The sequence below is a fragment of the Trematosphaeria pertusa genome (genome assembly GCF_010094035.1).
Source record: "Trematosphaeria pertusa strain CBS 122368 unplaced genomic scaffold BU26scaffold_2, whole genome shotgun sequence".
NCBI classification, from domain to species: domain Eukaryota; kingdom Fungi; phylum Ascomycota; class Dothideomycetes; order Pleosporales; family Trematosphaeriaceae; genus Trematosphaeria; species Trematosphaeria pertusa.
Genome location: NW_022987213.1, coordinates 2,767,401 through 2,792,977, shown reverse-complemented (window position 1 = coordinate 2,792,977; position 25,577 = coordinate 2,767,401). Strand labels below are relative to the sequence as shown.

The 25,577-nt window shown below is 55.0% G+C and overlaps 13 protein-coding genes across 13 annotated transcripts; 10 read left to right on the top strand and 3 right to left on the bottom strand.

The window, feature by feature from the left end:
• Window positions 1-141: 141 nt before the first annotated feature.
• Window positions 142-3,070, top strand: BU26DRAFT_500682 (uncharacterized protein; the record flags this gene model as incomplete). The annotated part of the gene is made up of 6 exons (XM_033826513.1): window positions 142-629; window positions 688-1,457; window positions 1,506-1,656; window positions 1,708-2,122; window positions 2,173-2,718; window positions 2,795-3,070. The coding sequence occupies 6 exons, from the start codon at window positions 142-144 to the stop codon at window positions 3,068-3,070; spliced, it is 2,646 nt and encodes an 881-aa protein (XP_033690049.1).
• Window positions 3,071-3,303: 233 nt separating this feature from the next.
• On the bottom strand, window positions 3,304-4,127 carry BU26DRAFT_150199 (acyl-CoA N-acyltransferase). Its single transcript, XM_033819970.1, has 2 exons — window positions 3,859-4,127; window positions 3,304-3,785 (listed from the first exon to the last, which is right to left on the bottom strand). The coding sequence occupies exons 1-2, from the start codon at window positions 4,025-4,027 to the stop codon at window positions 3,379-3,381; spliced, it is 576 nt and encodes a 191-aa protein (XP_033690048.1). The 5' UTR covers window positions 4,028-4,127; the 3' UTR covers window positions 3,304-3,378.
• A 369-nt stretch (window positions 4,128-4,496) lies between these two features.
• Window positions 4,497-6,537, top strand: BU26DRAFT_600626 (chromate transporter). The gene is made up of 5 exons (XM_033835184.1): window positions 4,497-4,784; window positions 4,841-4,935; window positions 5,000-5,260; window positions 5,313-5,793; window positions 5,843-6,537. Exons 1-5 carry the CDS (start codon window positions 4,652-4,654, stop codon window positions 6,469-6,471), a joined length of 1,599 nt encoding a protein of 532 aa, XP_033690047.1. The 5' UTR covers window positions 4,497-4,651; the 3' UTR covers window positions 6,472-6,537.
• Window positions 6,538-6,682: 145 nt separating this feature from the next.
• BU26DRAFT_559668 (uncharacterized protein) lies at window positions 6,683-7,704 on the bottom strand (the record flags this gene model as incomplete). The annotated part of the gene is made up of 2 exons (XM_033832724.1): window positions 6,683-7,311; window positions 7,371-7,704. 2 exons carry the CDS (start codon window positions 7,702-7,704, stop codon window positions 6,683-6,685), a joined length of 963 nt encoding a protein of 320 aa, XP_033690046.1.
• Window positions 7,705-8,631: 927 nt separating this feature from the next.
• Window positions 8,632-9,786, top strand: BU26DRAFT_514847 (mannose-P-dolichol utilization defect 1 protein). Its single transcript, XM_033827926.1, has 2 exons — window positions 8,632-9,308; window positions 9,375-9,786. Exons 1-2 carry the CDS (start codon window positions 8,706-8,708, stop codon window positions 9,666-9,668), a joined length of 897 nt encoding a protein of 298 aa, XP_033690045.1. The 5' UTR covers window positions 8,632-8,705; the 3' UTR covers window positions 9,669-9,786.
• A 183-nt stretch (window positions 9,787-9,969) lies between these two features.
• On the bottom strand, window positions 9,970-12,635 carry BU26DRAFT_475667 (MFS general substrate transporter). Its single transcript, XM_033825543.1, has 4 exons — window positions 11,705-12,635; window positions 11,465-11,650; window positions 10,526-11,416; window positions 9,970-10,466 (listed from the first exon to the last, which is right to left on the bottom strand). Exons 1-4 carry the CDS (start codon window positions 12,210-12,212, stop codon window positions 10,285-10,287), a joined length of 1,767 nt encoding a protein of 588 aa, XP_033690044.1. The 5' UTR covers window positions 12,213-12,635; the 3' UTR covers window positions 9,970-10,284.
• A 600-nt stretch (window positions 12,636-13,235) lies between these two features.
• Window positions 13,236-14,513, top strand: BU26DRAFT_475663 (thioredoxin-like protein). Its single transcript, XM_033825542.1, has 4 exons — window positions 13,236-13,562; window positions 13,642-13,737; window positions 13,792-14,046; window positions 14,098-14,513. Exons 2-4 carry the CDS (start codon window positions 13,646-13,648, stop codon window positions 14,435-14,437), a joined length of 687 nt encoding a protein of 228 aa, XP_033690043.1. The 5' UTR covers window positions 13,236-13,562; window positions 13,642-13,645; the 3' UTR covers window positions 14,438-14,513.
• Window positions 14,514-16,589: 2,076 nt separating this feature from the next.
• On the top strand, window positions 16,590-19,262 carry BU26DRAFT_417771 (regulatory protein ral2; the record flags this gene model as incomplete). Its single annotated transcript, XM_033823217.1, has 1 exon — window positions 16,590-19,262. The coding sequence occupies one exon, from the start codon at window positions 16,590-16,592 to the stop codon at window positions 19,260-19,262; it is 2,673 nt and encodes an 890-aa protein (XP_033690042.1).
• Window positions 19,263-19,375: 113 nt separating this feature from the next.
• On the top strand, window positions 19,376-19,723 carry BU26DRAFT_150008 (uncharacterized protein). The gene has a single exon (XM_033819965.1). It carries the CDS (start codon window positions 19,489-19,491, stop codon window positions 19,669-19,671), a length of 183 nt encoding a protein of 60 aa, XP_033690041.1. The 5' UTR covers window positions 19,376-19,488; the 3' UTR covers window positions 19,672-19,723.
• A 1,143-nt stretch (window positions 19,724-20,866) lies between these two features.
• BU26DRAFT_583683 (uncharacterized protein) lies at window positions 20,867-21,712 on the top strand (the record flags this gene model as incomplete). Its single annotated transcript, XM_033834571.1, has 2 exons — window positions 20,867-21,146; window positions 21,329-21,712. Exons 1-2 carry the CDS (start codon window positions 21,003-21,005, stop codon window positions 21,710-21,712), a joined length of 528 nt encoding a protein of 175 aa, XP_033690040.1. The 5' UTR covers window positions 20,867-21,002.
• Window positions 21,713-22,102: 390 nt separating this feature from the next.
• BU26DRAFT_149992 (uncharacterized protein) lies at window positions 22,103-22,669 on the top strand. The gene has a single exon (XM_033819964.1). The coding sequence runs from the start codon at window positions 22,239-22,241 to the stop codon at window positions 22,596-22,598; it is 360 nt and encodes a 119-aa protein (XP_033690039.1). The 5' UTR covers window positions 22,103-22,238; the 3' UTR covers window positions 22,599-22,669.
• A 498-nt stretch (window positions 22,670-23,167) lies between these two features.
• Window positions 23,168-24,045, top strand: BU26DRAFT_149959 (uncharacterized protein). The gene has a single exon (XM_033819962.1). It carries the CDS (start codon window positions 23,404-23,406, stop codon window positions 23,848-23,850), a length of 447 nt encoding a protein of 148 aa, XP_033690038.1. The 5' UTR covers window positions 23,168-23,403; the 3' UTR covers window positions 23,851-24,045.
• On the top strand, window positions 24,046-25,549 carry BU26DRAFT_149960 (uncharacterized protein). The gene is made up of 4 exons (XM_033819963.1): window positions 24,046-24,647; window positions 24,698-25,113; window positions 25,176-25,354; window positions 25,415-25,549. Exons 1-4 carry the CDS (start codon window positions 24,240-24,242, stop codon window positions 25,456-25,458), a joined length of 1,047 nt encoding a protein of 348 aa, XP_033690037.1. The 5' UTR covers window positions 24,046-24,239; the 3' UTR covers window positions 25,459-25,549.
• The last annotated feature ends 28 nt before the right edge of the window (window positions 25,550-25,577 follow it).

Below are 25,577 nucleotides of genomic sequence, written 5' to 3'. Positions count from 1 at the left end.
TGTATCTTTAACTTGCATCCCTCGTCATGGTTCCGCATTCCCTGTCCCATTAAGTTGTCGCCTATGCCCATCTCCCCGCTGTAAACCTTGAACCAAACTCTGTTTTTGTCGAATCCGGGACCCCTGGACCCCGTGCTAACCATGTTGAAAAGCAAAAGACGATCAGCTCACGGCATCTTCTCTTCTCCTCACTATCCCGCCATCTCTGCGCCGACCAATTTTGTGAAATTATCCGGGATGGGCAGCGTAGGCGAGGCGCCCGCGGCGGCTACTGTCAATAGCGCCGTGACGGGCGCCGATGACAGCAGTAGGCAGAACGAGGAACGTGTGGTAGCCGAACCGCTTGTCGAGGACTATCAACAGGTCCAGTTTGAGCAGGACGCGCCCATACAAGAACCCCCTCGGACCCCTCAGACGCCACCTTCTAAAAGGTCAAGCTGGCATCATACTCCCACACAAAAGCAGCCTCAGACGCCCTCATCCAAAAGGTCAAGCTATCAGCCGCTCGCAAGTCATCCTGTTCAGTCTCCACCAACTTCGCCAGTTTCGTCAGCTTCCCCGGGGGACGACGCTGCCCCTCCGCCGCCGGACTTCACTCGTCGCGGCATCCATATTCCTATGAGGACCAGGTAGGATCAAACCCAGATATGTACCTTAATTAGAAGCCCATGCTGATTTCTTCTATAGCAGTAGCTCCGCGAACAGACGACGTTTCTTTCGTTCATCAAGTGTACCAAATTCCAAGGCAATGCCTACTACATCCGGCGCCTCGGACTCCGCGTCCCTCCACGCGCGCAGCGATGCCGATTCTGTCATTTCCTACGAAACCAAGGCCTCCTCAATACTGACGCAAGCATTACCACCGTTGCAGCAGAAGGGTCTCCCAGACGATCTCGACCGACTATCGCCCTTGCTCGAAGATGATCCAAAGTCGTTCGACCTCGTGGCGCCCAACGAGGCAGATGGCGGCAGAGGCTTCAACTTGGAAGCCCGGTCTGAGCAGCTGTTCTCTAAGGAGCATCTAGAGTCTGTATTTCATGACACTCCCTCATTACTTCGGTTCACCGCATTCCTTTCTATGGCACGGCCACAATCAGTGCCAACCCTTATTTACTACCTCGACGCAATGAAAGCTCTACGAGCAATCAACTACGCCAATGCCGTGGCTGAGGCCCTGGAGCCCATTGAAGGCCACGAATTCACCGAGACGCCGGCGCGACCCACCATCAATGCGGTTCTGGAGGATAAAGCCCGTCAGGCATTCGACGTCCTGGTCCGAGAAGATCTCCCTGCTTTCATCACCCACATCTTCATCCAAGTCGTCAGCGTCAGCATTCAGAAGCGCATCACAGGGAACCTGCCTCCCTTGCTGCGCGAGGCCAGCGAAGGCTTGGCCGAGGTTTTCTGTCTCACAGATCCCTCGCGGTCGGATAACCCAATCATTTTCGCTTCAGAGGGTACGTATGCCCCGTAGCATTCAATTGCCGATATCTGACCTTGAACAGAGTTTCACCGCACTACCCAATACGGCGTCAGCTATGCTATTGGACGGAACTGTAGATTTCTCCAAGGACCGCGCACCAATCGGAGTAGCGTCGCGCGGTTGAGGAGAGCCGTCGATGAGGGGAGGGAAGTCAGTGAGGTCTTCCTTAACTAGTAAGTGTCCCTCTTCGAATTTTCTTAAATGGCTTGCTAATTCACCATCAGCCGCCGCGATGGATCACCCTTCATGAATCTGCTGATGATGGCGCCTCTCCTCGACTCTCGCGGCAACCTGCGCTACTTTATCGGCGCACAAGTCGACGTCAGCGGTCTTGTGAAGGACTCTACCGATCTTGACGCCTTCCAGAGCATGCTTGACAGGCAGGAAGGCCGGGAGCCAGAGGAAGAGCCCAAAGACGAGTTCCAGGAGCTGAGCGAGATGTTCAACAACTCCGAGCTTGAGACCGTGCGGAAGCATGGTGGGAACATGCACCGGGAGCATCTTGAGGAACGGGACGATGCGAGTATTATGCACCGTCCACGGGTTCTTATTAAGGACATGACGAACATCGAGTCGGATAATAAGCCAGCGCACGTGTCTATCAAGCCCGAGGGCCGCTTGGCTGGTGTGTACAAACACGTAGGCACCCTATTTTCCACTGCACCATATCTTACTAATGTTGACCACAGTACCTTCTTATTCGCCCACATCCCTCCCTTCGTATCCTCTTCGTCTCGCCATCCCTCCGCGTCCCGGGAATCCTCCAATCCCGCTTTCTCGACCGCATCGGCGGCTCCACCCGCGTCCGCGACTCTCTCGCCGAAGCCCTCGCAGACGGCTCGCGCGGCGTCACCGCAAAAGTGCGCTGGCTCCACACCGCCGCCGCAAACCTCGATTCCGACCGCGCCGATGAGGGTCGACCGCGTTGGATACACTGCACTCCGCTCCTTGGTCAATCCGGCGCAGTGGGTGTCTGGATGGTCGTTCTCGTCGACGACGAGAAGTCCGGCCCCGTGCGGAGATTCAGACAAGCGCCGCCCGTCTCGCATGACGTCCGGCGACACCACGCTGCATCGCCCGGACCTTCCAGTGGTGCAATCGGCTTAGACAGCGGCGACGAGTTCGAGCCGCGAGGCGGTTGGTCCCACCATATCAACGGCATGGGAGGCCCACCGCGACCCTTTGCCCTCGATGCCCTGCGCAGGCCCGGAAGCGCAATGAGCGAGCAGCGGGCTGTGCGCGCCGGAAGCCCTGCTCCGACTGTGGATCCAAGTATCAACTCTTTCGCGCTATGAGGCGGGCAATCGACAGGCGCTGACTGAGTCAGGGAGCAGCGGCAGTAGCTTCAACCTTGGCGGAGGTGCGAGCGAGCGGGGGAGTCTTCAGGGTGGGATCCTGAAAACGACCAGTGTGATAAGTGTTGTGGAGAAAAGGTCGGACGAGAAGGTTTCGGCGTCGCGATCGATGGTGGCTAGGGAGGCTGGTCGCGCGGATGGGGAGAGGCGTAAGAGGTCGTTGTTGTGGGAGGAGGTTGGATACTGGTTTGGTGGGAACGGGACGGATACGCAAAGGGGCCTCTTTGCATAGGTTTGTTATATACCCTCATGTGGTAGTCGGGCTTTGGATATGGGATTTCGTTGTGTTTGGTGTGTCTGGCGTTTGAAGGGGAGTGTGTACGATATATATCGACTATCTGTACGTCTATGCGTTATGTCAGTATATGGATACAGGTTTCCACCGGACCTTACTGTGTGGTTTCTTGAGTGAGCACTTACGTCTTTTCTGGACACCTTCAAATCTATCCCTTGTCCATATATACCAAGGCATGCCTGCCTCTTCGAAGCGCACGCATCTCCCAAGCCCCAATCAAAAACCTCCACCCTCTCCCAGTCCACCTACCACACATCATCCGGCCTAACCACCCACTTCTCCCCCTCCTCCCTCACACACTCCCGCCCCTTATCCCTCCCCAGCGGCTTCCGCATATCCAGCGCATCCTCGCCATCATTATAATACTCCCTGACCTTCCGGAACACGCTATACCCCATCTTGCGATACAGCTCCTTCGCCACCACGTTGCTCTCGCGCACAAACAGATCGACGAACCACGCGTCCGCCGCGTCGCTGGCCACCTCCAGCGCGCTGCTCAGCGCCGTCGCGTGGCCCAGGCGCCGCGCGGTCGGCGACACCGTGAGCGCGGTTATGTGCCCGTGCCAGGGGAGGTAGTTCGGGTCGGGGCAGGTGCGCGGGTTGTAGGGGGAGATGGGGGAGGGGTAGGGCGAGGATTCGAGTTTGCCGAGGACTGGGGGCGTCTCGTTAGCTTTTGTGTGATCTTTTGGGATTGGGGGAGAAAGGGAGGAGGGGATAGGACGTACTATATCCTTCAATCTGCCCGTCGATCCCTTCGATGACCCGGCACAGATCGGGCCATTTGGTTAGGTACTCGAGGTAGAAGCTGATGTTGTACGTCTCGGTGAGCGGGTCGAGGTTCGTGGTGGAGATTCGGAGTAGGTCGGTTACGCGCATGGGGCGGATGGTTGACATTTTTGGCTTTCGTTTTGGTTGGCCTCGGCTTTGGAAGGAGTGTTTTGGGGCAATTGGCGATTTGCAGCTTCGATTGAGAGCTGTGAGTAGGTGGAGGTGTTGGAGCTTTTCGCGGGGGCCGACGGTCGGCTAAACTTGCCCACAGTCTGTGATTGTGAGCTGCCCTGGTGGTGAAAGGCGAACACGGTGAACCGGTGAAGATGCCACAATACTGCTATCGACGGAAGAACAGGAGTTGCCTAATGCGGTATGTTCGCTTAAGCTGGCGTGCTCAAATTTATGTAGTCTCTTTCATCAGGGGGAAAAGGCAGTTGCGGTGAAAGTGAATTGGCCGGTGAAGATCCACAATACAGCCATCAACGCGAACCAAAAGTTGCCTAATGCGGCATGTTCGCTTATTTGGCCAAAAGTGGCCGCAGGCGGGGCGGGCAAGAGTGAACGCCATGCGGTGGCTTCATAGCGCAACACGAGGGCGGGATGATTGGATTGCATCGCGTGCGTGAAGCCTTGGCCTGCGCGAGCATGAGTTTTGAAGCTCCTCGAGCTCTCTCGTGATCGATTTCTTTTCCGTCTCTCTTGATGCCTTCTGCATAGCTTAGCTTTCCCATTGAAAAGCCGGCAAACATGCCTCTCCTCGACGTCTACCGCGCAGTGCGCGACCACACGCGCGACCAGCGCAATTCGCTGCAGGCGAATAATAAGAGTCTCGTTTGGCGGTTGACGGAGGTTTTTGCAAGGACATGGGATCTGGGATTCAGTATGTCACACGATCGACCTTTGGATTGGACATCAAGTCTAACTAAGGATTGATAGCTGCATTTGGCGGGCCACCGGTCCATTTTCAAATCCTGCACCGGCGGTTCGTAGAAGGCGTAGGCGGGAGGAATAGATGGATTGATGAGCAGACCGTTCGTAGTCACCCTACTTCTTCTGCCAGAACCAGAACAAAGCAGTTCCTAACCATGTCTCTAGTATCAAGAAATCTTCGCAATATGCCAGGCACTACCTGGCCCAGCGAGCACGAAAATGACCTTCTGCATCGCCATGATCCACGCGGGCATGATACCCGCTATCTTCGTCTTCCTGATCTGGAGCTTACCCGGCGCGATCGGCATGTTTGCGTTGTCGCAAGGGGTTGAAAACATGCCAGACAAGCTCCCTCCAATTGTGTATGCGTTGCTAAGTGGGCTGAATGCTAGCACGGTGGGGATTATTGCATTGGCTGCTGTCCAGGTAGGTTCGCATCCGAGAATATGGGTTGGGAAAGGCTGAGGGGACTGTTTAGCTCGCGGGGAAAGCGATCACAGACCGCTTGACGAGGATCTTGGTCATATTCGGCGCCTGCGCTGGGCTATGCTATACCGCGCTCTGGTTCTTCCCTGTCTTGATGGTCGTCGGCGGCGTTTCCACCGTGATATGGGATGTCTGGCTCCTGCAAAAGATTGGCAAGCTGCGCGCGAAATGGGCCAGGAAGAAGAGAGGCAATGACGAAGAGAGAAGTACTGAAGAGAACGGGCACACGGGAAGCATTCCATTGGAGGAACAATCACGGGATCGCCCTGTTGAAGGCGTCCAGCGACGAGCCCAAGCATCCGCCTCTAAAGATCGCATCTCGACTGAGCAAACGGAGCCAGCGTCAACCAGTTCCATCGGGGAAGCGGGTCGCGACGGGCGACAGAGAACGGACACTGCACCTACCGTTGCAGACACGACGACGCACGGTATCCCCGTGAAACTGGGTATCTGCATCATCGCCGGATTCTTCGGTATGCAACTCCCCTAGCCACTTCCGAAGCCCCTACTTAGCGTGACCAGCGTCCTTCATCGTTATCATGGCTCTCCGCGGCGCCGTCCCCTCGCTCGACCTCCCCTTCGACCTCTTCGCCAACATGTACCTCGCAGGCACCATAATCTTCGGCGGCGGCCCCGTCGTCATCCCCCTACTGCGTGAATATGTCGTGCAGCCCGGTTGGGTCTCCCCTCGCAACTTCCTCATCGGGCTCGCCATCATCCAAGCCTTCCCCGGTCCAAACTTCAACTTCGGCGTCTACCTCGGTGCGCTGGCTCTCGCGCGCACGAGTACGCCTTCCGTGGCCGGCGCGCTGCTGGGATACATTGGTATCTTTGCGCCGGGCATTATCCTCGCGGTCGGCGTGCAGTCGCTGTGGCGGGTGCTGCGGACGAAGCCTGCGTTTGTGAGCTTGTTGAGGGGGATCAATGCTACGGCTGTCGGGCTAGTGTTCACTGCTGTCTATAGACTTTGGGAAATTGGGTATTTGACGCCTGAGTCGAGTAATGGGAAGTCGCTGGCCGCAGAACCCTGGTGGGTTGTTGTTGCTGCTGTCACGTATGCGGAGAGCGCCTGGTTTAGTGTTAGTCCTGCGATGGCTATTATCATTGGGGCTTTGCTGGGTTTGGCGTGGTATGGGGCTGTGGGGAGTTGATGGGGCAAGGGGGTGATCGAGGGTTCGAGGATTACCTTTGTGGAACATGTAGTAATTGTAGTTGAGGTGACGACAATTGATTTGATATTGGAGATTGAACTCAACCCCGACGCTAACAGTGCCAAGCGAAGGCTAAATTGTGTATATAACCTCCTGGAATTTCAGACCTCATAAATTGACTGAGTGTGAAAGCGTCCAAACTACTGACGAACTATTTCGCGGGGAGTTCGTGTTGTCGGGATTCGGGGAGCTCACTGGGCGTTCCGTGGGCATGGTCCCTCGGCAACGATTCTCCCCCATAATTCCCATGGTCATTGGCTCGAGGAAATTCCGATGCGGTTGAGGAGAAATGCTTCTGCTCTGTTGGCTGATGTGTTTGCGCGGTCCTGCTGTCCGCTATCTTCTTTAGGTATCGAGTGCTGAAGAATAGGCACGCAGCCATGAGGGCCACCAGGGGTATGCCGACTCCAAGACCAACACCGAGTCCTATCTTCAATACTTGATCGCTCGAATTGCCACCATTGGTCCCGTCGCTTGGAGGTGGGCTTGCGGTAGAGGTCATAGAGGGTTCCACAGAGCTCCGTGTCGTAAATATGGAAGGCAGGGCAGAAGACGTTGTGACGGAGGTAATCGGCGTGGATGTAGCCGCGAGGGATGGAGACGGGGAGGGGTCTGAAGTGATGTTGAAGTAGCCGGAGCTGAAGTCGTCCGGGCCCGGGAAGGAATTTGGATTTGCAAAGAGCCAGAAGAAGAAGACAGGTCCATCCGCAAGGTTCAGAGGCGAGTCAACTGAGATTGTCCAGTCAAACTGGCCTATTTCTTCATCCGAGGACCCCTTTTCTAGAGTCGCACTGTCAACACGCAATGGATCCTGGCGCACTTGAACGGGCAGTTCTTACGGTAGATTGTCCTTCCAGTCTTTGCCGAGAGGGTGACAAGGCTCTGCTGATTGACTACTATAATGTAACTACCGAGATCAGTAGTCCACTCGATGGACATCTGAGAGCCGAGCGCATAGTCTATGGTTGAGGAGAAGTCGCCATCGGCAACGGCAGGAGCTGGGGATTGGAATGAGCCTGTGGCTGCTGCTGCTGAAGCAGCCAGAAGGATAGCGGGCAAAACAGAGAGGACTGCCATCAAACTGGTAAACAGCAAAAGAGAGGGAGAAGGCTGGTGGCTTCCGAGCCATTTTGAAGGCTGAGCGACCAGGGCTGATCGGTATACAGTGTGCATGAGCACCTTCAAGCCTTAACAAAGGGTCTGAAAGAGTGAATGCGCCCCCTATACGAGTGGGGCGGACGCCACGAGTGCTTTCCTGACGAAACGCACCAATCGTGGTAGCTGAGTTCAAAATCTAGCCTTGCGTCGCCAGAATCCATCCGAAAGCGGACTTGAGAAAGCACCCCCAATACCATGAGATTGCGTCCTCGATAAGGCGACTCAACCACTCACATACGAGGAGCTCGTATTTTTGGAGTCACCGGTGTTGGTGCACTGTCCACCCAGATTGGCGACAGAAAATACGAGCTCCTCTAATCCTACGAGTTTTCTTCAAATTCCTTCAGTTTTGAAGGCATTATGAGTATGTTCTCATAGGACCTTTTAAGATATTACTACTAATCAAATTATCGCCCATATAATATTCAAGAAAACGTCTTTTAAAAGGGTAGCTTTTGTTACGACTCCCATCTGAAAGGCTGGCCAGGCTGCAGTAGCCCCATACCAGAACTGAATGATCTTGACGTTGAGGTACTCGACCAGTATCTTCAGGCTCACGAGAGAGTCCCTTCTTTGCCAGCAGGAACCATCGGGAGTTTTATGCGCACAAAGCCTCAGCGCATCTCTCTCTTCCACCATCAACAGAGAATGTCCAGAACAACGGGATTCAATTGGTGGAAATGTCCTGTTGTGCGAGGTTCCAGGTCCAATGGGACAAGTCAGGTATTATTGAGTCGGCTATTGGATCTCATAGACGCATAGTCTGAGCGACTAGCAACGCTTTGATCAAGTTTGTAAGAGCGATGACTGCTCTGTCTGACGATGAGTTAATTGTGTAGCGAGAAGTCAACCTCAATCCTGGGATTTGTCCCGTTCGGGAAAACCCCGGCTGTTGCTGATTCCTCTGCCAAGCCTTACGTCAAATCCGACCAAGCCGCGAATCCGAAATCAACAACCAATACCGCCCATATTATCCATCCCTATCGCTAGGACGCATTTGCATACGATCCAGCATCATGGAGTCCATCCGCTCCGCCCTCCAACCCGTCACCCAAAACCTGCCCAAACCCATCGTCGAAACCGGCCACAGCCTGCTCGGCCCATTCTGCTACAAAACGCTCATCCTAGACATCGACCCCTTCGCGTCGCCCGACTGCGTCAAGCTCGCCGTATCCAAGGGGCTCGGCATCGGCATCATCGCCGCCTCTTCCATCGTCAAGATCCCGCAGCTGCTCAAGATCCTGAACGCGCAGTCCGCCGAAGGCGTCTCCTTCCTGTCGTACCTGCTCGAGTCAGGGAGCTACCTCATTAGCCTGGGGTACAATACCCGGCATGGATTTCCGTTCAGCACGTATGGCGAGCAGGCCTTGATTATGGTGCAGAATGCGGTTATTGCGAGCCTGGTGCTGAAGTATAGTGGGAAGGGAGCCGCGGGGGTGGGTGCTTGGGTTGCGGGATTGGTTGCGGTCGGGACGGCGCTGTTCAGGGAGGATTTGGTGGATATTAAGATGCTGTCTTGGTTGATGTCTGGGGCGGGGGTTTTGTCGGTCGCGAGCAAAGTGCCCCAGATCCTTACTATTTGGAAGGAGGGCGGCACCGGGCAGTTGAGTGCTTTTGCGGTAAGTCTGGAATCTGGAGGAAGTGTGCTCTCCTGTAGGAGTATGTTTGCTGATTTAACTATGCAGGTCATCAACTACCTCATCGGCTCCTTGTCCCGCATCTTCACCACCCTCCAGGAAGTCCCCGACCCTCTCATCCTCTACGGCTTTATCGCCGCCTTCACGCTAAACGCCATCCTAGCATTTCAGATGATGTGGTACTGGAACAGCTCGACATCGAAGAAGACCGAGTCGAAGAAGCTCAACAAGCCGATCGCTGCGCAGAAGGGGAAGAAAGGTACACCGGCAAACCCGGCGACGACCGGGGAGTCGTATGCACAGGTCGCTGCGAAGAGCCCCAGCACTAGGCGTAGGGGATAGGCTTGCTTAGGACAATCTAGCCTAGGTACGGCGGTGCGCTGCCGCTTATTTTTTTCTTGGTAGATCAGATTAATAGTAATGCTTATAGCCACTTAGCTCCCCAGATTCTTAATCCGCATCTTGTGTTGCCCCTTTGCCGTTCGTGCTAGGTACAGTCTGTTATGACAGCTACAGGTGCATTTTCATTTAGTCATAAATAGCTGTGATGGCTTCAACGCATGATGCGAAGGCCATTTCAACTCTACATCTAGACAGGAAGCTATTCAAGCCGGCTAATGTGTAGTCGACCAAAACTACCTTCCTGCGCGCTGTTCTTCCTTCACCAAGGCACAAAAATTTGAAAGCGTTACGCAATAGCGCATCACGTATAGGCTTTATCGACGTGGCACGGCTTCTACTAAGACTGCTATTGCACCACGTCGATATCTTACTAACATTCGTAAAAAATTCATCCCACTAAAAGCTGTTCCCCAGATCTTTGCTCTCCCTTTTCTTTCCGGTCGAGGGTATCATAAAATTCGAATCCAAAGATGCCTCCCTTACTCTATCACTCAGTCAAGGCCGTGACATGCATAATCTCGAGTGAGAGAAAATGTCTCTCTGCTTCGGAGCTCCACTAGGCCGTTACATCCATAATCTCGCTCGCGAACTTGCTCCTCGCGCGAATCCTCGGACCGTAGAAGACCAGGATCCAGGGGACGAGGGTTAGTAGGGTGCCTATGCCGCCGAGGAGCGAGCTTGCGCCGCCGAAGGTGAGGCGGTTGTACATTTGCGTTGTTATTAGGGGGAAGACGCCGCCTGTGATGTATGAGCTAAATGCATCTAGAGAAGAAGAAGGGGGGTTGTGAAGAACTTACCGAGCATGTTTCTGCAAAAGGACTGCGCTGCAAGCGCAGAACTAGCGTAGCGATGGTACGTATCGGCGAGATAGTTGAATACCGCAAGATAGATGGCGAAGATACCGATCGTAGCGATACTAATAGCGATGGCCGGCACAACCCAGTGGATATCCGGAAAGCTCGTCCAGCCAAACATAAAAAGACCAATGGGCATACATGCACTCTCTACGCAGGCAAAGTACAGCCGGCCCTCAGGCGTGCTGGCCAACTTGCCGTACTTCTTTGCAATCTTCTCTTGATAGATGGACAGAAAGGTTGCGATGATGGAGCCGACACACATAGCCGCGAACACGGCGTTAGCCTGTTGAAGCGAGAAGCCATGGTTGCGCTGGTAGACGAGCGGGATGGCGGCGAGTGTGAGGTAGAGTACTGCCCAGGAAAACGCTACCCAGAGACTGAACCAGAAGACGACGGGCTCGGTGACGAGCAGATGGAAGGGCCGGTAGAGAGAGATCGCGATCATTTTACTAATGGAAGAGCGCTCTTCATCGGCTTTCACTTTCCATCTTATGCGCTGCGAAACCAGACCACCAGAGCCGCTCGGATCCGGCATGTTGAAGCAGTAGTAGCCAGCTGCTTCGCGCGCTTCGTACCATTTGTTTAGGGCGCGGGCTTTCCGGGAGAGAAGAACACTGCCGCGCGTTTCTTTGAAGATTATGCAGATGAGGGCGACTACGGAGCCACAAGTTATGGTCTGCACGTAGAAGATCCAGCGCCAGGTGGTGTTCTGCGCGATGAAACCGCAGACGAGGGGGCCCCAACCGGTGCCGAAGAGGGCGGCGCCTGAGAAGAGGGCCATAGGCGTGTTGCGGTCTTCGGTGTGGTAGATGTCTGAAACGATTCCTCCGACTACACGGTATCAGTGATGAACGAGACGGTGGTTCTTGGGGGACGTACCCATAGTGGAGAAGGTTGAGCCTCCTACGCCGACGAAGAAGCGGACCACAAGCATTCCGGCGTACGAGCGGGTTAGCCCTGTACAGAGCTGGCATATCACGAACAGGATTCCAGAGGCGATGAAGACGGGTCGTCGTCCGTTGATCTCGGAGAAGGGTGCTAAAACCATTGGGGCTATTGCGAAGCCTATACTACAGTCAGCATTGTGATACATCTGCTCCTTCCACAAGATATGCGTACCGCTGGTAAAAGTGGTAATGCCAACCAACGCCGCAACATTGCTAATGTGCCATTCCTCAGTCATTTGCCCTACGCCAGGGCTATACGCTCCAGCCGTGAAAGCTGTAAGAGCAGTGATGACACAAGAAACCCAAATGATAACTCGTTTCCTCGAGTTCGGCCATTCGAATGGCGAAGTGAATTTGACTAGGTCTGGCGGATGTGGGGGGGTTTCCTGATCCTCTCTCGTTGGATATATGGTGGTAGGATTGGGCAGCTCGGTCGAAAAGGTCAAATAGTGATACACAATGTCGCCAGGCTCTTGCTCGTCGTCTTCCGAGAGTGCCTCATTGTCGCTCTTCTCGTTGTACTTCTCGTCGGAAGTTGGGAAGGCTGCAAATGTGGGGTCCTCTGAAGCGTTCCGAAATACATCGTCCGGATTTGTTGGTCTGGTCCTTATTCCCGAAGGTTGGTCGTCGAGGGCGAGCTGGGACGACGTCATGGGCAGTTCAATCTCTGGATCGGCCATGGTAAACAATTTCCATCCAGGCTCCTTTCAACTCGCAGCGGGTATTGCCTCTGAAGACATAGAATGGAGAAGGGGGATTCAGCCCCAGGAGGGGACGGCGATGATATGAAATCAGTCATTGCCAACAGACCCACAAGGCGCTAAGTTCTTTTCTAGGGTCCCGATAGCTCTGCACGGTTGAGCACCAGGCGCATTGAAGGCGCATTGACGGCGCATCCATCTTCAGGTTATGCCGGGGATGTGGTTGGCGAACCCGTTCATGTTCGGGAATAGCGGCCCATGATGCGCCGCGGAGCCGGGTATTGTAGGTCGACCACCTCTTGCTGGAGGTTCCGGGCGGCTTGGGGATGCATTTTACCTGGATACTGTGCGATGGCGTTCTGTTGCGCTGGGTGAGAGGGGTAGATCCCGGGGCGATTTGCGTATCCGCCATTGTTGGCTAGTCGCATTTGCTGATCTAGTGTTGGCCTCCGGGAGATAAATGCTTGCGGATATAAAGAAAACTCCCCGAACCCAAGCATTGCTTCCAGATCTTGGGAGCGGCGGATAGCTGTCCAGCTTCGGCAGCTACTAGCGGCGTATCCCGACCTCGAGGGGGTTTCTCAAGCATGGAACACGTGCTCCACGTGCATGTAGACGCGCCCGCCAAACTAACCTTAAGAAGCCGTACCCCGACTCATGGCAGCATTAGCGGACGCGATTGCGTGAATGCCGAGAAAGAAGGCGTTTGCTCCCCGCAGTTTGGTTGGATGTCTGGAATCAGAAAAAAAAATGAATGGTTCTGGCACAAGCTTGCTCTACCCTGGCAAACAAAGTCCTCTGGAGGACATATCGTTCACTAATCCGGGCGTCGAGTGGTACTGTTCTTTAGGGCGCACGAGAGAAGAAAAGATGCATGTGCATATCTAATTGTTGTAGCGAGAGGAAGGCCATCTTACTGTGCAAACGCCGGGTGCCGTTGGGAGACTTGCTGAGCAATCAAGGTGTTGACGGCGATGAGGAATCGATAACATGCCCGCGCTGGGCTCGCATTGGCACTCGCTGTCGACCTCTGACCGCCTCGCCCTGCGGCAGCGGGATTGGCCTACAGTTGGAGGTGGCGGCGGAGTGAAGGGCAGAATCTTTTGGACCGAGAATTGCGTGCTCGCCAGCAATATGCGCCATGCCCGAACGAGGCTCTGGAGAACACAGTACAAAAGGATAAGACCGCCTTTGGCACGCCGAGCATTCCAGTCTCCCTCCTAGACATCACCCTCACCCGCCCATCAGCCTTCGCAGTGTGCGACCATCTCCATCAACTGCACCCCAAGACCAAATCCAGTGCAATCTCCAATCCATTTCGGCGACCAGGTAAGCGCGACGGCAGGCTGCACCTACCCCGCTACCCCTCTTGTTTGCGCTGTTTGCAAGGGCTGACAATTGCCTAAAGAGCCATGGCTGATCAGAATCAACCACACCTCCGCCTGGGTAGCATTGCGCCCAATTTCAAGGCCGAGACGACCAAGGGGCCTATTGACTTCCATGAGTACGTATTGCGATGCTCGTGCCTGAACAACGACGCCTGACATGGTACCCGCAGGTTCATTGGCGACAACTGGGTCGTCCTCTTCTCGCACCCGGAGGACTACACACCCGTCTGCACCACCGAGCTCGGTGCTTTCGCAAAGCTCGAGCCCGAGTTCACCAAGCGCGGCGTGAAGCTCATTGGTCTCTCGGCCAACACCATCGACAGCCATGAGGGCTGGATCAAGGACATCAATGAAGTGTCGGGCGCCCACTTGAACTTCCCAATCATTGGCGACAAGGAGAGGAAGGTGGCATACGCATACGACATGTGAGTGCACACCCAGCTCGCTCTCTGAGACTCTGCTAATTTTGACTGTAGGCTCGACTACCAGGACACTACCAATGTCGACTCCAAGGGCATCGCCTTCACCATCCGCTCCGTCTTCATCATCGACCCCAAGAAGACGATCCGCCTCATCATGTCCTACCCCGCGTCGACGGGCCGCAACTCGGCGGAGGTGCTCCGCGTCGTCGACTCGCTCCAGACGGGCGACAAGCACAAGGTCACGACTCCCATCAACTGGGTGCCCGGCGACGACGTCATTGTCCACCCCACCATCAACAACGAGAAGGCCAAGGAGCTCTTCCCCGACTTCAAGATCGTCAAGCCGTATCTGCGCTTCACGCCTCTGCCGAAGGAGAAGACTAGCGCGGCATAAGGAGATGGGCGGTACGGCGGCTGCAGCCGTGCAGCGGAATCGACGGCATTGCGTGCGAGTTCAGGCGTTGTTTGGGCACAGACTGGACATGTAATTTCTTGGGCCATTTGAGTTAGGTGCAGGGCTTAGGAGGGGGTGGCTGCAGTTAGGTGAAGTGTTTAATGCTTCTAGAACAGCAGGGGATCCTTCCAGGCTGTTCTTCTCCGATAGGGACATGCGAACCCCTATTGTAGGGCTGAAACAACGAGCTGGCTCATGAAATGGAACGCTAAGTGCTACGCCTCGAACTGCCCTCCCTCTTCGTCGCTTTCTCAGACTACGGGACCAATGCAGTGCAGTGATGCGAGACGTGTGATGGATGCCGCCGCGCTCGTCTACTGCGTACGAGTCCTGCGTACGCGGCGGCAATGCTGTAAGGACTCCAGCAGCAGCAGCCAGGTCTTGCATAGACGCGATCTCGCTTGCCATTTGTCACTGCACCCCGGAGCGTGATTGCGCGCGCCAATCCGGCTCCAAGGCCCGTGCGGAGCCCGACTGAGCTTGTAATGACCCAGGGGAGTGGTGCTTTGATATATATCTCAGCGAGGCGGCAGAGCTGTGCGACCGCTTCTGCATTCTGTCTGCGCACCGTTGGAGCCGGACTCTCGTTTGCGGTCTGTCTCTGTCCTCCAGCCCTTACTGTGCCCCCGGCCGGAGCGTCTCTGCCTATTCATCCAGACGGTGTGAGCGGCTGAACAAGTTTCCGCTCCGCGTGTCATTCGCGTGGGAATCCTGCCGCAGCCCACACCCGTCGAGCCGTGCTGTTCTGGCTGCCGTCTCTGCCACCGTCCGGTCTCCGCTACTTCTGCCTCTCGCGCGCTCTTCGTCTGTCCGCCCGTTGACGCGGCTCCTTGCATTCCTCCAGCAGCCTCGCCGAGAACCCCCCTAGCCGCATTGGGACTGGGCCCGAAGCCGAACCTTTGCGCCCCGACTCACCACGCTGCTGCCTCTGCGGCGGGACTCCACAACACGTCTGCCGCCGTGAGCACCACTCTTTTCCTCTCCTGCATTCCTTTCCCTTTCTTCTTTCCGGCCCTTCTCCGCCCGCTGTGCGCCGCGGGTCCTGCCTAACGTAAGGTCGCGCTTCGCTTTCGTCAACCCCTCAGTTCTTTCTCCGTCCGTGCGCGAGGTACATCCATGGCCTCTTCAATTTGTTTCCACAAATGCACTTGTCCATGGCGCAATCGAGAGGACATAGTAAGATCTGTTGTATATTGTCGATCGGCCGAGAGAAAATCTCTGCCGGTTACGAGATTTTGTCCTACTCGACGGTGCAGGTGCAGCCGCGGTACCTTCGTGCTACACTGCACAGTAGCACGGCAGCCGTGTCTCTTTTCCTAAAGTACACACATGGCTTTCCCACCTAGCGCAAGCGTCCCAGATGCTGGCCGAGACCTTGCGGCAATGCCTGCATTGGTAACTCGCCTGCAGCTGGGGTGGACTGGCGCAGTTGAAAACCACGAGATTGTCCCCTTTCAGTGCTTTCTACGTCTCGTCCTTTCCTTTTCGAACCTCGCTGCTCAACCGAGTTTCATTACTGACGATGCTTCCATTAGGCGTAATCGCTTATCCCTCGGTGGCAGCGAGCACCACTCCTTTGGGCGAGTCCACGTCCATCTGGAAGAAGCCCAGAGTCTTCAAACTCAAGCGAGCTGTGTCAAACCAGAGGCGAAGCTCCCGCGAGTCTGCAGGTTCCCTTATCCGTTCCTATCGCAGGGTTCATTCGGCGACGCACCCTGTCCGTTCTGAGCATTCTTCCGTTGTTGACACAAACCATTCTTCCTGTCCGACGAGGCCAAAGCACGTTCCCATTGTTATCCCGCACTATGTTCCGATTGTAGCACCTGGAAGCCCTTGTACCTCTACTGGATTCAGCTCATCAAGAACCTCTACCGTCGTCTCCAGCCCCCGTCCCGGTCTCTCGAGTTTTCCCCTACCAGGCCGCAAGTCCGTTGGAGACTCCTCTAGTATCAGATCCCGGCATGTCGAAATCGTAATACCGGACTGGGCCCTACCGATCAAAAGATTTTCTACCTCACCCATCAATATTCCCATCGATTTCGAGGACCTCAAATTTCCTGCCTCTCCGCCCTGTGACCTTTGTCCGGCCAGCATGGCACGTCAGACGCCAACCACCAGTCGAACCAATACCATTGATTCACAGACTTCAGCACCCTCTCCGTCACAATTATATCCGGACACCTTCCGCAGTGGAGGCATGAACTACGTCTCAAGCGTGAATAGCAGTCAAACTAGTCTTCATCGGCAGGACGGTCAGGATGGCGAACGTCCAAGCACATCATTGGCCAGGACCCCGGGCACCGGTGCCGCTGCATCGCCCGCATTGATGCAGACAGCGGGGCTGGGTACACCTTCCAGTTCGACATCCGGGCTGTCCGGGCTCGTCTGCAATGTGCATCGGACGACTGGTCGCGAGCCGCATCCCTTGGTTGGCGCGACAACCACGATTTTGGGCGACAAGCTATATGTCTTCGGTGGTAGGAGGCTGTCTCGAACAAGACCACAACTCACATCGGACCTGTACGAGCTGGACCTTGTCAAGCGACATTGGACGAAAATCGAAGCGAAGGGCGACATACCACCACCCCGGTACTTCCACAGTGTCTGCCCGCTCGGAGACACAAAGCTCGTCTGCTACGGTGGCATGTCCCCTGCATCTCAACAACCGAACCAGTCTGCGGCAGTGTTACAGGGCACGCCCGCAGATGCGCAACCAGAAGTGGTGGTGATGTCAGATGTCCACATCTACGACGTCCCTACCCGAACCTGGATGCATGTGGCAACGACCGACTCACCCCAAGGACGATATGCCCACTGCGCAACAATATTACCTTCGACCGCTGTCTTCTCCTCAACACATGCCACCTTAGCAGCCATACGGCACAATCCATCTTCGACGAATCCAAACCAAGGGTCAATTGGTGTACAGCTGGATGGCGAAGGCGGCGCGGAGATGGTTGTGGTTGGTGGTCAGGACAGCGCCAACCACTACATTGAACAAATAAGTGTGTTTAACTTGAGGAGTCTGAAATGGACGGCTACAAACACTCTGGGAAGGAGCTGTGGAGCCTACAGGAGCGTTGTTGCCCCTTTAACCAGCATTCACCCGGATAAGATAGGGGTAGGAACACGAAAACGGAGCGAAACGGACAGCCCAGAAGAACAGGATGTGGCTACAAGAAATGGAGGAGCGTCCATGCTGATATATTCCAACTATAATTTCTTGGATGTCAAGCTTGAATTGCAGGTTAGGCATCCTGATGGAACGCTTTCGGAAAAGCCAATGCAGGGAAACTTTTCTCCGCCAGGGCTACGGTTTCCCAATGGCGGAGTAATCAATAACCATTTCGTGGTTAGCGGCACCTTCTTGACGTCGTCGAAGCAGGAATACGCGCTCTGGGCATTGGACTTGCGAACGCTGAGCTGGGGCCGGATAGAGGCTGGAGGCAACGTCTTTAGCCAGGGCAGCTGGAACAGGGGGATCTTGTGGAACCGCAGAAACAGTTTCGTGATCCTGGGTAATCGCAAGCGGAGTCTTGTTGAAGACTACAACCACCGACGGATCAACTTTTCCAATATTTGCGTGGTGGAGTTAGAGGCTTTTGGACTCTACGATAATCCTCGGAAGGTGACCCCAAACTCAGCGTTCACGTCTGTGAGCGCGCCCAGGCATTCTGACGGCCTGGATATCAATGCAGGAGGGCGGACGCTTTCGCCTGCGGCGGCTGAACTTGGTCAGTTGACCTTGGGTATGCGCGAGCTAGCCGATATGGACTTCCTCGCCATCCATGGTGAACGCATTCCGGTCAATTCACATCTCATCGCCCGCCGCTGGGGCCCGTATTTCAACCAGTTGCTTCGCGAAAGCACAATTACATCGGAGACTGCTGATACGGCGACTCTTCGTCCTGCAGCCGGGGTGCACCCATCCCGCAATTCCAGCATTACTATTACCCCCTCCGTCAAGACGACGTACTCCGCTGCTACTACGCTGACAAATAATACCGCCACTCCCTCCGAATCATCAACCGCGGCTGGCTCAATGATAAGTCCGCCTGATCCCGTCGCTCAACCACCTTCTGTCAGACCTAGGACACTGTACCTGCCACACACCCACCTAACGCTCCAGGCTCTCATACACTATCTTTACACCTCCTCTCTGCCGCCACCTAACTCTCCGCTATGCACACCACAAATACTATGCTCCCTGCTTCAACTCGCTCGACCATATCATATCGACGGTCTTTTAGAGGCAATCATCGAGCGTTTGCATGTGCTATTAGATAATCGAAATACAGCTGCTATCTTCAATGCGGCCGCCATGGCGGCAGGCAGTGGCTCCGACCTAGCCTTCTTAGGCGTCAACGGCGTATCCGCTAACGGAACTTCGAACGGCCTCCTCGACCCTGTTGCCAACAACACCAACAACGCCTCCGTGGAGCGTTCGCTCGACCCCGCACTCCGCGCTCTCCGCATAAACACCGATGTAAGCGCGAACCACGATGATGAAGTTAGCTCTGCGACATCGACGAACACATCGGCCTCTGCGTCAGACAGTGGGCTGGGCGATGGCAGCGGTATCGGTAGCGAACGCGAAGTATGGAACGGAGAGGTCAGTGCTGTTGTCGGACTACAGAAGCGGGGCTTGAGGGGTTTGATGGAGGGCAGAAGGATAAGAGAGATGGGCAGAGGAAGTTCGAGGAGCAGAGATGAGGGAGGACCATCGAACGGCGATGGGCTGGGGCTGGGGCTGATGGGCTCGTGACGTGGAAATTATAACGAAGAGGAGGAATGCTCAGGCTATTTTTCAAACGACGAATTGTTGACTCACGGCGGACTCTGGAATACAGTGGCGTTACGGACAGTAGCAGCACCCTTATTGGCTCGATGGATGGAGCAAGCGACTATATGCCTGTCAATATTCTGTTTGCAACGGCGGACGTTGGACAACAACATCTCACGGATTTCGGCTTTTGCGCGCGAACTATATCATGCATTGTTTCGGAGACATCAGCGATTTGGTACAATTTTTCCTTGGATCTATGGGCTGCTTCTCATCTTTGGTTTGGACTTGTTCTCTTCTTGCACAATCATTCACCCTTTTTTTGGTTTCGGACTTCCCTTCTATACTCAATTTGGCTTATCCACATTACGACATCGGCTTTTATCTTTAGACGGAATGAAATGAGAATGCAAGGTGAAGCTGGGGTTCGGTTAGATTTTAGTCCATTTGATTTTTATGTTCCGTGTTAAGGGTTGTTCCTTCCTTGAACTTCGACTACGTCGGCTTCTTTGTAAGGCTGTATCCTGGCTGCATCTCCTTACTCGCTCCATATCCCTCTTGCTTCACCAACGCTGACCTTTACAAACTACTGGGGTTGCCCTAGGTTTTTCTAATTCGTTCGCATTTGCAGTTTGAAGACGTCGTTCGCGGTGGCGAACACCCAGATCTGGATCGCGATATTGGAAGATTTGGGTGGGCGAAACTGACATTGTGTATCGTCCATATAACCCCAGGAGGACACGGACGCGGGCCGCGTTGGTTAACATGTCTAAGCATCAGGAATCCTGCACGCGCTGAGCTCCTCCGGCGGATTCGGAATGCCTGACTAGGTAGCTCCTTGCGTTGCTACCTCTTGGTATGCAGCATGCAGTTGACAGTGTGAGCAGAACGTGGTTTTGGTAAGACGAATTCCCGATCAGTGCGGTGTAGGGAGTTTGTCGATTCATAGAGTGGGTGGTGGAACGAGGACGGTGTAGCTGGAGACTGATCTGCCTATCACTTATGGCACGCTGTGAGTACGCAGGAACACTGATGCGCCTAGTAGTAATTGACGCAGCGTAGCTCGATTGAGGTCAACGGAAGTCCTTAGAAGAAGCAGGATACTGCAAAGAGTGTCAAGGAGAAGGCTGCAGTCGGTAAGTATCAACGTCTCGCATGAGACACTCCGTCCAGTCTCCCCAGACTACACGGCCTGCATGCACCCCGCCACCCCGCCTCCAACACCCCTGGCCCCTGCAGTACTCTCGTGGATGGCCGTGGCGGAGTCGTGTCACTGACCCGAGCTCAAAAGTCGCGCATCGAAGCGCTCAAGGAACCCGGTTGCGTGAAGAGGAGCGCGTTATTCTGCTCGTACGAAAGCATGCGGTCGCGGCGTTCTCGACGAACCCCGAGAAAGAAATGCTGGTTGCTGCTCGCCACGACCTCACTTTCGTCGGTTTGTTAGGCACCGTTGTTCTGCCAGGCGATTAAGTCCCGAACGGTGTCAAAGTCTTGCATGGAGCCTCTATTCGGGTTCTTGTGGTGACTGGCGACTTGTGGCTGACAGCGCAGACTATCGCTGAGGAGTGCGGCGTCATTTCGAGCTCGACGGTGGTTCGTTTTCTCTAGGTATGCTCTTCCACTATTCATCGGCCGTCGAGCGCTGCTCACTGCAACAGGATCACGCCCGACCAGAAGCTTCGTATCGTCAAGTAATTCCAAGTACGCGACAACGTCATCGGGATGACCGGTGACGGCGTCAATGACGCTCCATCGCTAAAGGCTGCTGATTTTGGCGTCGCGACGGGCGGTGGCTCGGATGATGCCATCGAGACTGCCGACATGGTGCTTCTCGACCCGTTCACAGCCATCGAGCAAAGCCGTGCAGTATGGATGCCACGTTTGATAACCTAAAGAATATCACCCTATAGCTACTCCTCGCTGGAAGCTTCGGCGACTATGGCCGGTGATCACAAATATACGCGTGGTATCCCGCAGATTCTGTCTTCGTTTCTCACGTCCATATAAATGTGAAAGGACAAGGGCATAGACTGACCTGCTATGGATAGGCCATCATCTGCTGCTTCACGGACTGTGCTGCGGCGAGAAGGCTGGCGTACGAGAAGTCCCAGTCGGATGTCCTGACACCGCCGCCGCATAACCCTGAGAACGACCGACTCGTCGATACCAAGCTCGTTTTCCATGCTTACTTCCCGGTGGGCTTGCTCGAATGTCTCTTGTCCTACACTATAGCCCTCTGGTACAATATGTGTCGGTCGCCTCCCAACACCGAAGCCTCGGCCGATAGTGAGGTAGTGCAGCGAGAAGAAGTACTATTGCCTGCGATATGGATCAAGTTTGGTAACTACGATTCGCAGTTTGACGCAAGTGGTATCACGGCGACCGCGAATACAGCGCCGAGCATCTACTTCGTAACGCTGGTAGTCATGTAGGTCGACGAAGGCCTCAACTGCTGAAAGAAGATCAGGCTAACATTGACGAGCAACTGTTCAACCTACTTGCTACGAGGACGAGACGTCTCAGTATATTCCAACAGCCTCCGATCTTCAACATAGGGAACCATATATGCTGGTCCACGATCACATCCTTTCCTCTACAGATGATCTGACTCCGAGAAGAATTGCTCTTGTTCCCAGATATGGGTTCCGCTGCGGTCGTCGTCTTCATCTGTGAGTAGATGCCCATCCCGTCTGATGGTCTCGCCTGGTCCCGGTCTTCATAGTCTGCTACAGTTCTTCTGTTCAGCGATCGATGCACACCACCTAGGTGCACGTCGAGCACTGGCTCCTACACGTTTCCTTTGGCATAGGCCTGATGATGCTCGACGAGGGCAGGAAGGAGGCAATCTGCACGTGGCCGAAGGGATTTTTCGCCCAGGTCGCCTGGTGATTACTGCGGGTGATTAAAGCGGTCGGAAAGCGGCCAGGGCGGAGGCAACATAATCGCTATGGTAGCGTTATGGGTCGGGTTGCTCCATTCAGGAAGTGGCGTGTCGCTATTGGCTCCAAGGTGATTCGGTTCTCAACGGTCGATAACAGGCTCCGGGCTTATCTGGGTGGGATCATCATCATGGTCCAATGTCGAGACCTCGTCGGTTCGTCGGTAGATGGGGGCGCGTTGGGTCGCAAACAACGAACATACTCAAACATGACGCACCGCAAAACCAGCACCATATTTTCAGGCTCAGGACAGCACTCTTCCTTTGTATGTATTTTTCAGCAACAGCAGTCCAGATCAGCTGTACGGCAGTTGGTGGCCGTTGGATTACCTGACGGTCTCACTTCAGCCGCACATATCGGACCCATGCAACGCTGGTAGATTGCCATGCCCATTCGGCAAAGCCGCATATACCCATACAGTATGCCCCAGACCCCACAACGGATCTTATAGCGCGCTAGCTGCCAGAATTGCCGGATATTGCGCGACAGGGGTCGGCGGATCTGAAGATCAGCGAAGCAATCACCGTCGGGGGAATATACTATGGATCACGGTTGTGTAACACGAACCGGCTAAAGAGGCATCTCTACTGGGCGGGGCGGATAATGAGTCCTGTCTGTGAGGGTAAAATGCTTCGGGTTGTCGCTGCAATGGATTCGACGTGGGGTTTCCAGGGGTTGCTGCTCCGTATCGCCTCTGCCACTGCTCCGTAGACGGCGCGAGCTTAGTGGCGACCCCACACGTGCGAATCACCAACCTTCCTTCAACCTCACCCGTTGCCCACGATCGGCGTCCGAAGCACCACAAACGTCAACCACCCTTCTCGGACTGTATGCCGGCGAGGCCGTTGCCTAGACATCCGATACAGTTTGCGGAACGAATGGAACGTTCGTTGACTGCCGGAATTACGTTGTCTCCCCCTTCACGTAGCAGCAGCTTTTCGGTAGTGTCTGTTTCGTCTTGACGATGCCTGCCTCTTCATTCCCATTGCTTTCCATCTGCGCTACGTCTACCCTGTATCCCTGTCTCTCTGTTGTGTCCCCATCCAAATCTCCGGCCCGCAGCGCTCCGCAAGGCTGCACCGAGCGTACCTTGACTGAGGCGTCGAGGCTCTTCCAGAAGCCCTGAGACCAACATCAATCCTGATGAGTCGGAGCGTCTGAAAATCGCCAGGCAAACGGGTTGCATGCAGTCACTCATCTATCGTCACGATCCAATAAGGGATTTCCTGGGCGGAACCGGAGAGCGTCACCCGCGCTGTACGCCGTACCCGCACTTCTGGATGCATTTGGAACCTTCTTCCAGCTTCGCTTTTTCTCCGTTAATCTCTTCGGTGACGTATGCTGCCTTTCTAGTCGTCCATTGCATAGTTCTGGTCCTGCACTCGTACCCAAGTGTCACCACCTTGACCGCAGCCCTGGAGCAACCCTGGTCATGCGTCTTCCGCTTTCACACGGCCCTCACGCGTGCGTCTCTCAAGCGTTCTACGCTGTGGAGAAGCGCACCACCCGCTTTGATATGCCAAGTGCTTGGCCCTAAGGCAAGAAGAGCAGTGCGCAGACCCATGTCACGGGATCATTATCGCAGCCGCCAGATGAGTCGCATGCATCCGGAGATCCGGAATCGCGATTGACACAGGGCAAGGCGATTCGCCGCGTGGCGCGTGGCACTTTACACCAGCATCTGGCTTAGACAATCCAGAAGTCGGGAGGCCGAGAGATTCCGGATGCGGATGCTGGAATAATATCGGACACGAAGTGGTCGTGCCCAATCATTATATGATTTAAATTAACCCCATATTTCAGAAAATCAACGACCAAGTTTCTGCACCACCGGCAGTTAGCATGTGGGTGGCGACAAGGGCTTGCACGCTGTTATAAGGGATCCCACGATACATGACCTGGTGGGTTTGTCCTCTGCACGCCTTCATTCTTTGTGGTTTCCGTTCTTACTAAACCCCCCTTCCCTCCTCCGTCGTGCACCTCCCAGGTCAAGGCCGACACTCCGATCACTAAAGTCACAATGCAGTGGGCTACTCTCGCTGCCGCCGCAGCGCTCTTCGCGCAGAATGTCGCCGCCCAGCAGATGCTGCGATTTGCCTGCTCCCAGCTTGTCGTTGAGCGAACGGATCCCCTCGTCAACCCCGGCATGAAGTACACGCCGCATCTTCATCAGATCGTTGGAGGCAATAGCTTCAACGTGACGATGGACCCGGCCAACGACCCGGCCACGCTCTCCACCTGCACATCGTGCAGCTTCGTCCAGGACAAGTCGAACTACTGGACTGCCGTCATGTTCTTCAAGGCGAAGAACGGCACCTATCACCGTGTTCCCCAGGTCGGCAACGGTGGACCCCAGGGCGCTCTCCAGAACAAGGGTGGTCTTGATGTCTACTACATCCCCAGCGGCAAGGTGACTGCCTTCAAGAAGGTGAGAAATCTGCTTTGAGCGTCTACGGAACGTTTTCTAACATGTAGAAGGGTTTCCGTATGTTGGCTGGTTCAGCCACGAACACCGACGACAGCAAGGTTAACAAGGGCAACATCTGCCATCGTTGCTGGACGTCGTCGAACGAGAACACCTTCGTCGGCATGCAGCCCTGCTCCGGCACCGACACTGTCGCCATCCCGGCTGACACCACCTGCAAGATGATCCGCCAGACCATCGTCTTCCCCGCCTGCTGGGACGGCAAGAACCTCGACTCTCCCGACCACCAGAGCCACGTCGCCTACGGCCAAGGATCCGGTGCCACTGGCGGCGGTGCCTGCCCGTCTACTCACCCGGTCAAGCTTCCTCAGGTCATGTACGAGCTCATGTGGAACGTGACCACCTTTGCCGACAAGAGCCAGTGGCCCACTGATGGCTCTAGGCCGTTCGTCTACTCCATGAACCTTGGGTAAGTTCCCCCAACTAATCGCAAGCACCTGAAGAATAGTGGCGATACTGACTCGGATCCAGTGGCTCCGCTGCTCACGGTGACTACGTCTTCGGCTGGGAGGGAGACTCGCTCCAGAAGGCCATGGACAACGGCTGCACCCTCAACCAGGCCTGCCCCAAGGCCGGTCTCACCACCCAGCCCGCCGCCACGTACAACGCGTGCAACAAGAAGCAGCAGGCTCCCGAGGATGTCGACGGCTGTAAGTTTCTTCCACCTTCCCCTTACGTACTGTACAATATATACTAATAAACTACCACAGGGCTCAAGGCAATGCCCATGGGCGAGATGGCCATCAAGGCATAGAGCATCTGCATTTGCATTTCACCCCAATAAAATCCCTCCTCAACCGTCGTCTCGTCTCGGCTCCGCTTTCCGCTTTCTCGCTTTCTTCCCCACATTTAATCATGCGGCGGCGCGTTCTC

Excerpts from the sequence above, each read along its gene's own strand:
- BU26DRAFT_475663 (XM_033825542.1), top strand. The coding sequence starts at position 13,646 with ATGGCTGATCAGAATCAACCACACCTCCGCCTGGGTAGCATTGCGCCC. Across the intron at positions 13,738-13,791 it reads GGGCCTATTGACTTCCATGA|GTTCATTGGCGACAACTGGG; the intron begins GTACGTATTGCG and ends TGGTACCCGCAG. Across the intron at positions 14,047-14,097 it reads GTGGCATACGCATACGACAT|GCTCGACTACCAGGACACTA; the intron begins GTGAGTGCACAC and ends TTTTGACTGTAG.
- BU26DRAFT_149959 (XM_033819962.1), top strand. The coding sequence starts at position 23,404 with ATGCAGTCACTCATCTATCGTCACGATCCAATAAGGGATTTCCTGGGC.
- BU26DRAFT_514847 (XM_033827926.1), top strand. The coding sequence starts at position 8,706 with ATGGAGTCCATCCGCTCCGCCCTCCAACCCGTCACCCAAAACCTGCCC. Across the intron at positions 9,309-9,374 it reads GGCAGTTGAGTGCTTTTGCG|GTCATCAACTACCTCATCGG; the intron begins GTAAGTCTGGAA and ends TTAACTATGCAG.
- BU26DRAFT_150008 (XM_033819965.1), top strand. The coding sequence starts at position 19,489 with ATGCATTGTTTCGGAGACATCAGCGATTTGGTACAATTTTTCCTTGGA.
- BU26DRAFT_149960 (XM_033819963.1), top strand. The coding sequence starts at position 24,240 with ATGCAGTGGGCTACTCTCGCTGCCGCCGCAGCGCTCTTCGCGCAGAAT. Across the intron at positions 24,648-24,697 it reads AGGTGACTGCCTTCAAGAAG|GGTTTCCGTATGTTGGCTGG; the intron begins GTGAGAAATCTG and ends AACATGTAGAAG. Across the intron at positions 25,355-25,414 it reads TCCCGAGGATGTCGACGGCT|GGCTCAAGGCAATGCCCATG; the intron begins GTAAGTTTCTTC and ends AAACTACCACAG.
- BU26DRAFT_600626 (XM_033835184.1), top strand. The coding sequence starts at position 4,652 with ATGCCTCTCCTCGACGTCTACCGCGCAGTGCGCGACCACACGCGCGAC. Across the intron at positions 4,936-4,999 it reads GATGGATTGATGAGCAGACC|TATCAAGAAATCTTCGCAAT; the intron begins GTTCGTAGTCAC and ends CCATGTCTCTAG. Across the intron at positions 5,261-5,312 it reads TTGCATTGGCTGCTGTCCAG|CTCGCGGGGAAAGCGATCAC; the intron begins GTAGGTTCGCAT and ends GGGACTGTTTAG.
- BU26DRAFT_475667 (XM_033825543.1), bottom strand. The coding sequence starts at position 12,212 with ATGGCCGATCCAGAGATTGAACTGCCCATGACGTCGTCCCAGCTCGCC. Across the intron at positions 11,651-11,704 it reads CATTACCACTTTTACCAGCG|GCTTCGCAATAGCCCCAATG; the intron begins GTACGCATATCT and ends ACTGTAGTATAG. Across the intron at positions 11,417-11,464 it reads CTCAACCTTCTCCACTATGG|TCGGAGGAATCGTTTCAGAC; the intron begins GTACGTCCCCCA and ends GATACCGTGTAG.
- BU26DRAFT_149992 (XM_033819964.1), top strand. The coding sequence starts at position 22,239 with ATGGGTCGGGTTGCTCCATTCAGGAAGTGGCGTGTCGCTATTGGCTCC.
- BU26DRAFT_150199 (XM_033819970.1), bottom strand. The coding sequence starts at position 4,027 with ATGTCAACCATCCGCCCCATGCGCGTAACCGACCTACTCCGAATCTCC. Across the intron at positions 3,786-3,858 it reads CGGGCAGATTGAAGGATATA|TCCTCGGCAAACTCGAATCC; the intron begins GTACGTCCTATC and ends AGACGCCCCCAG.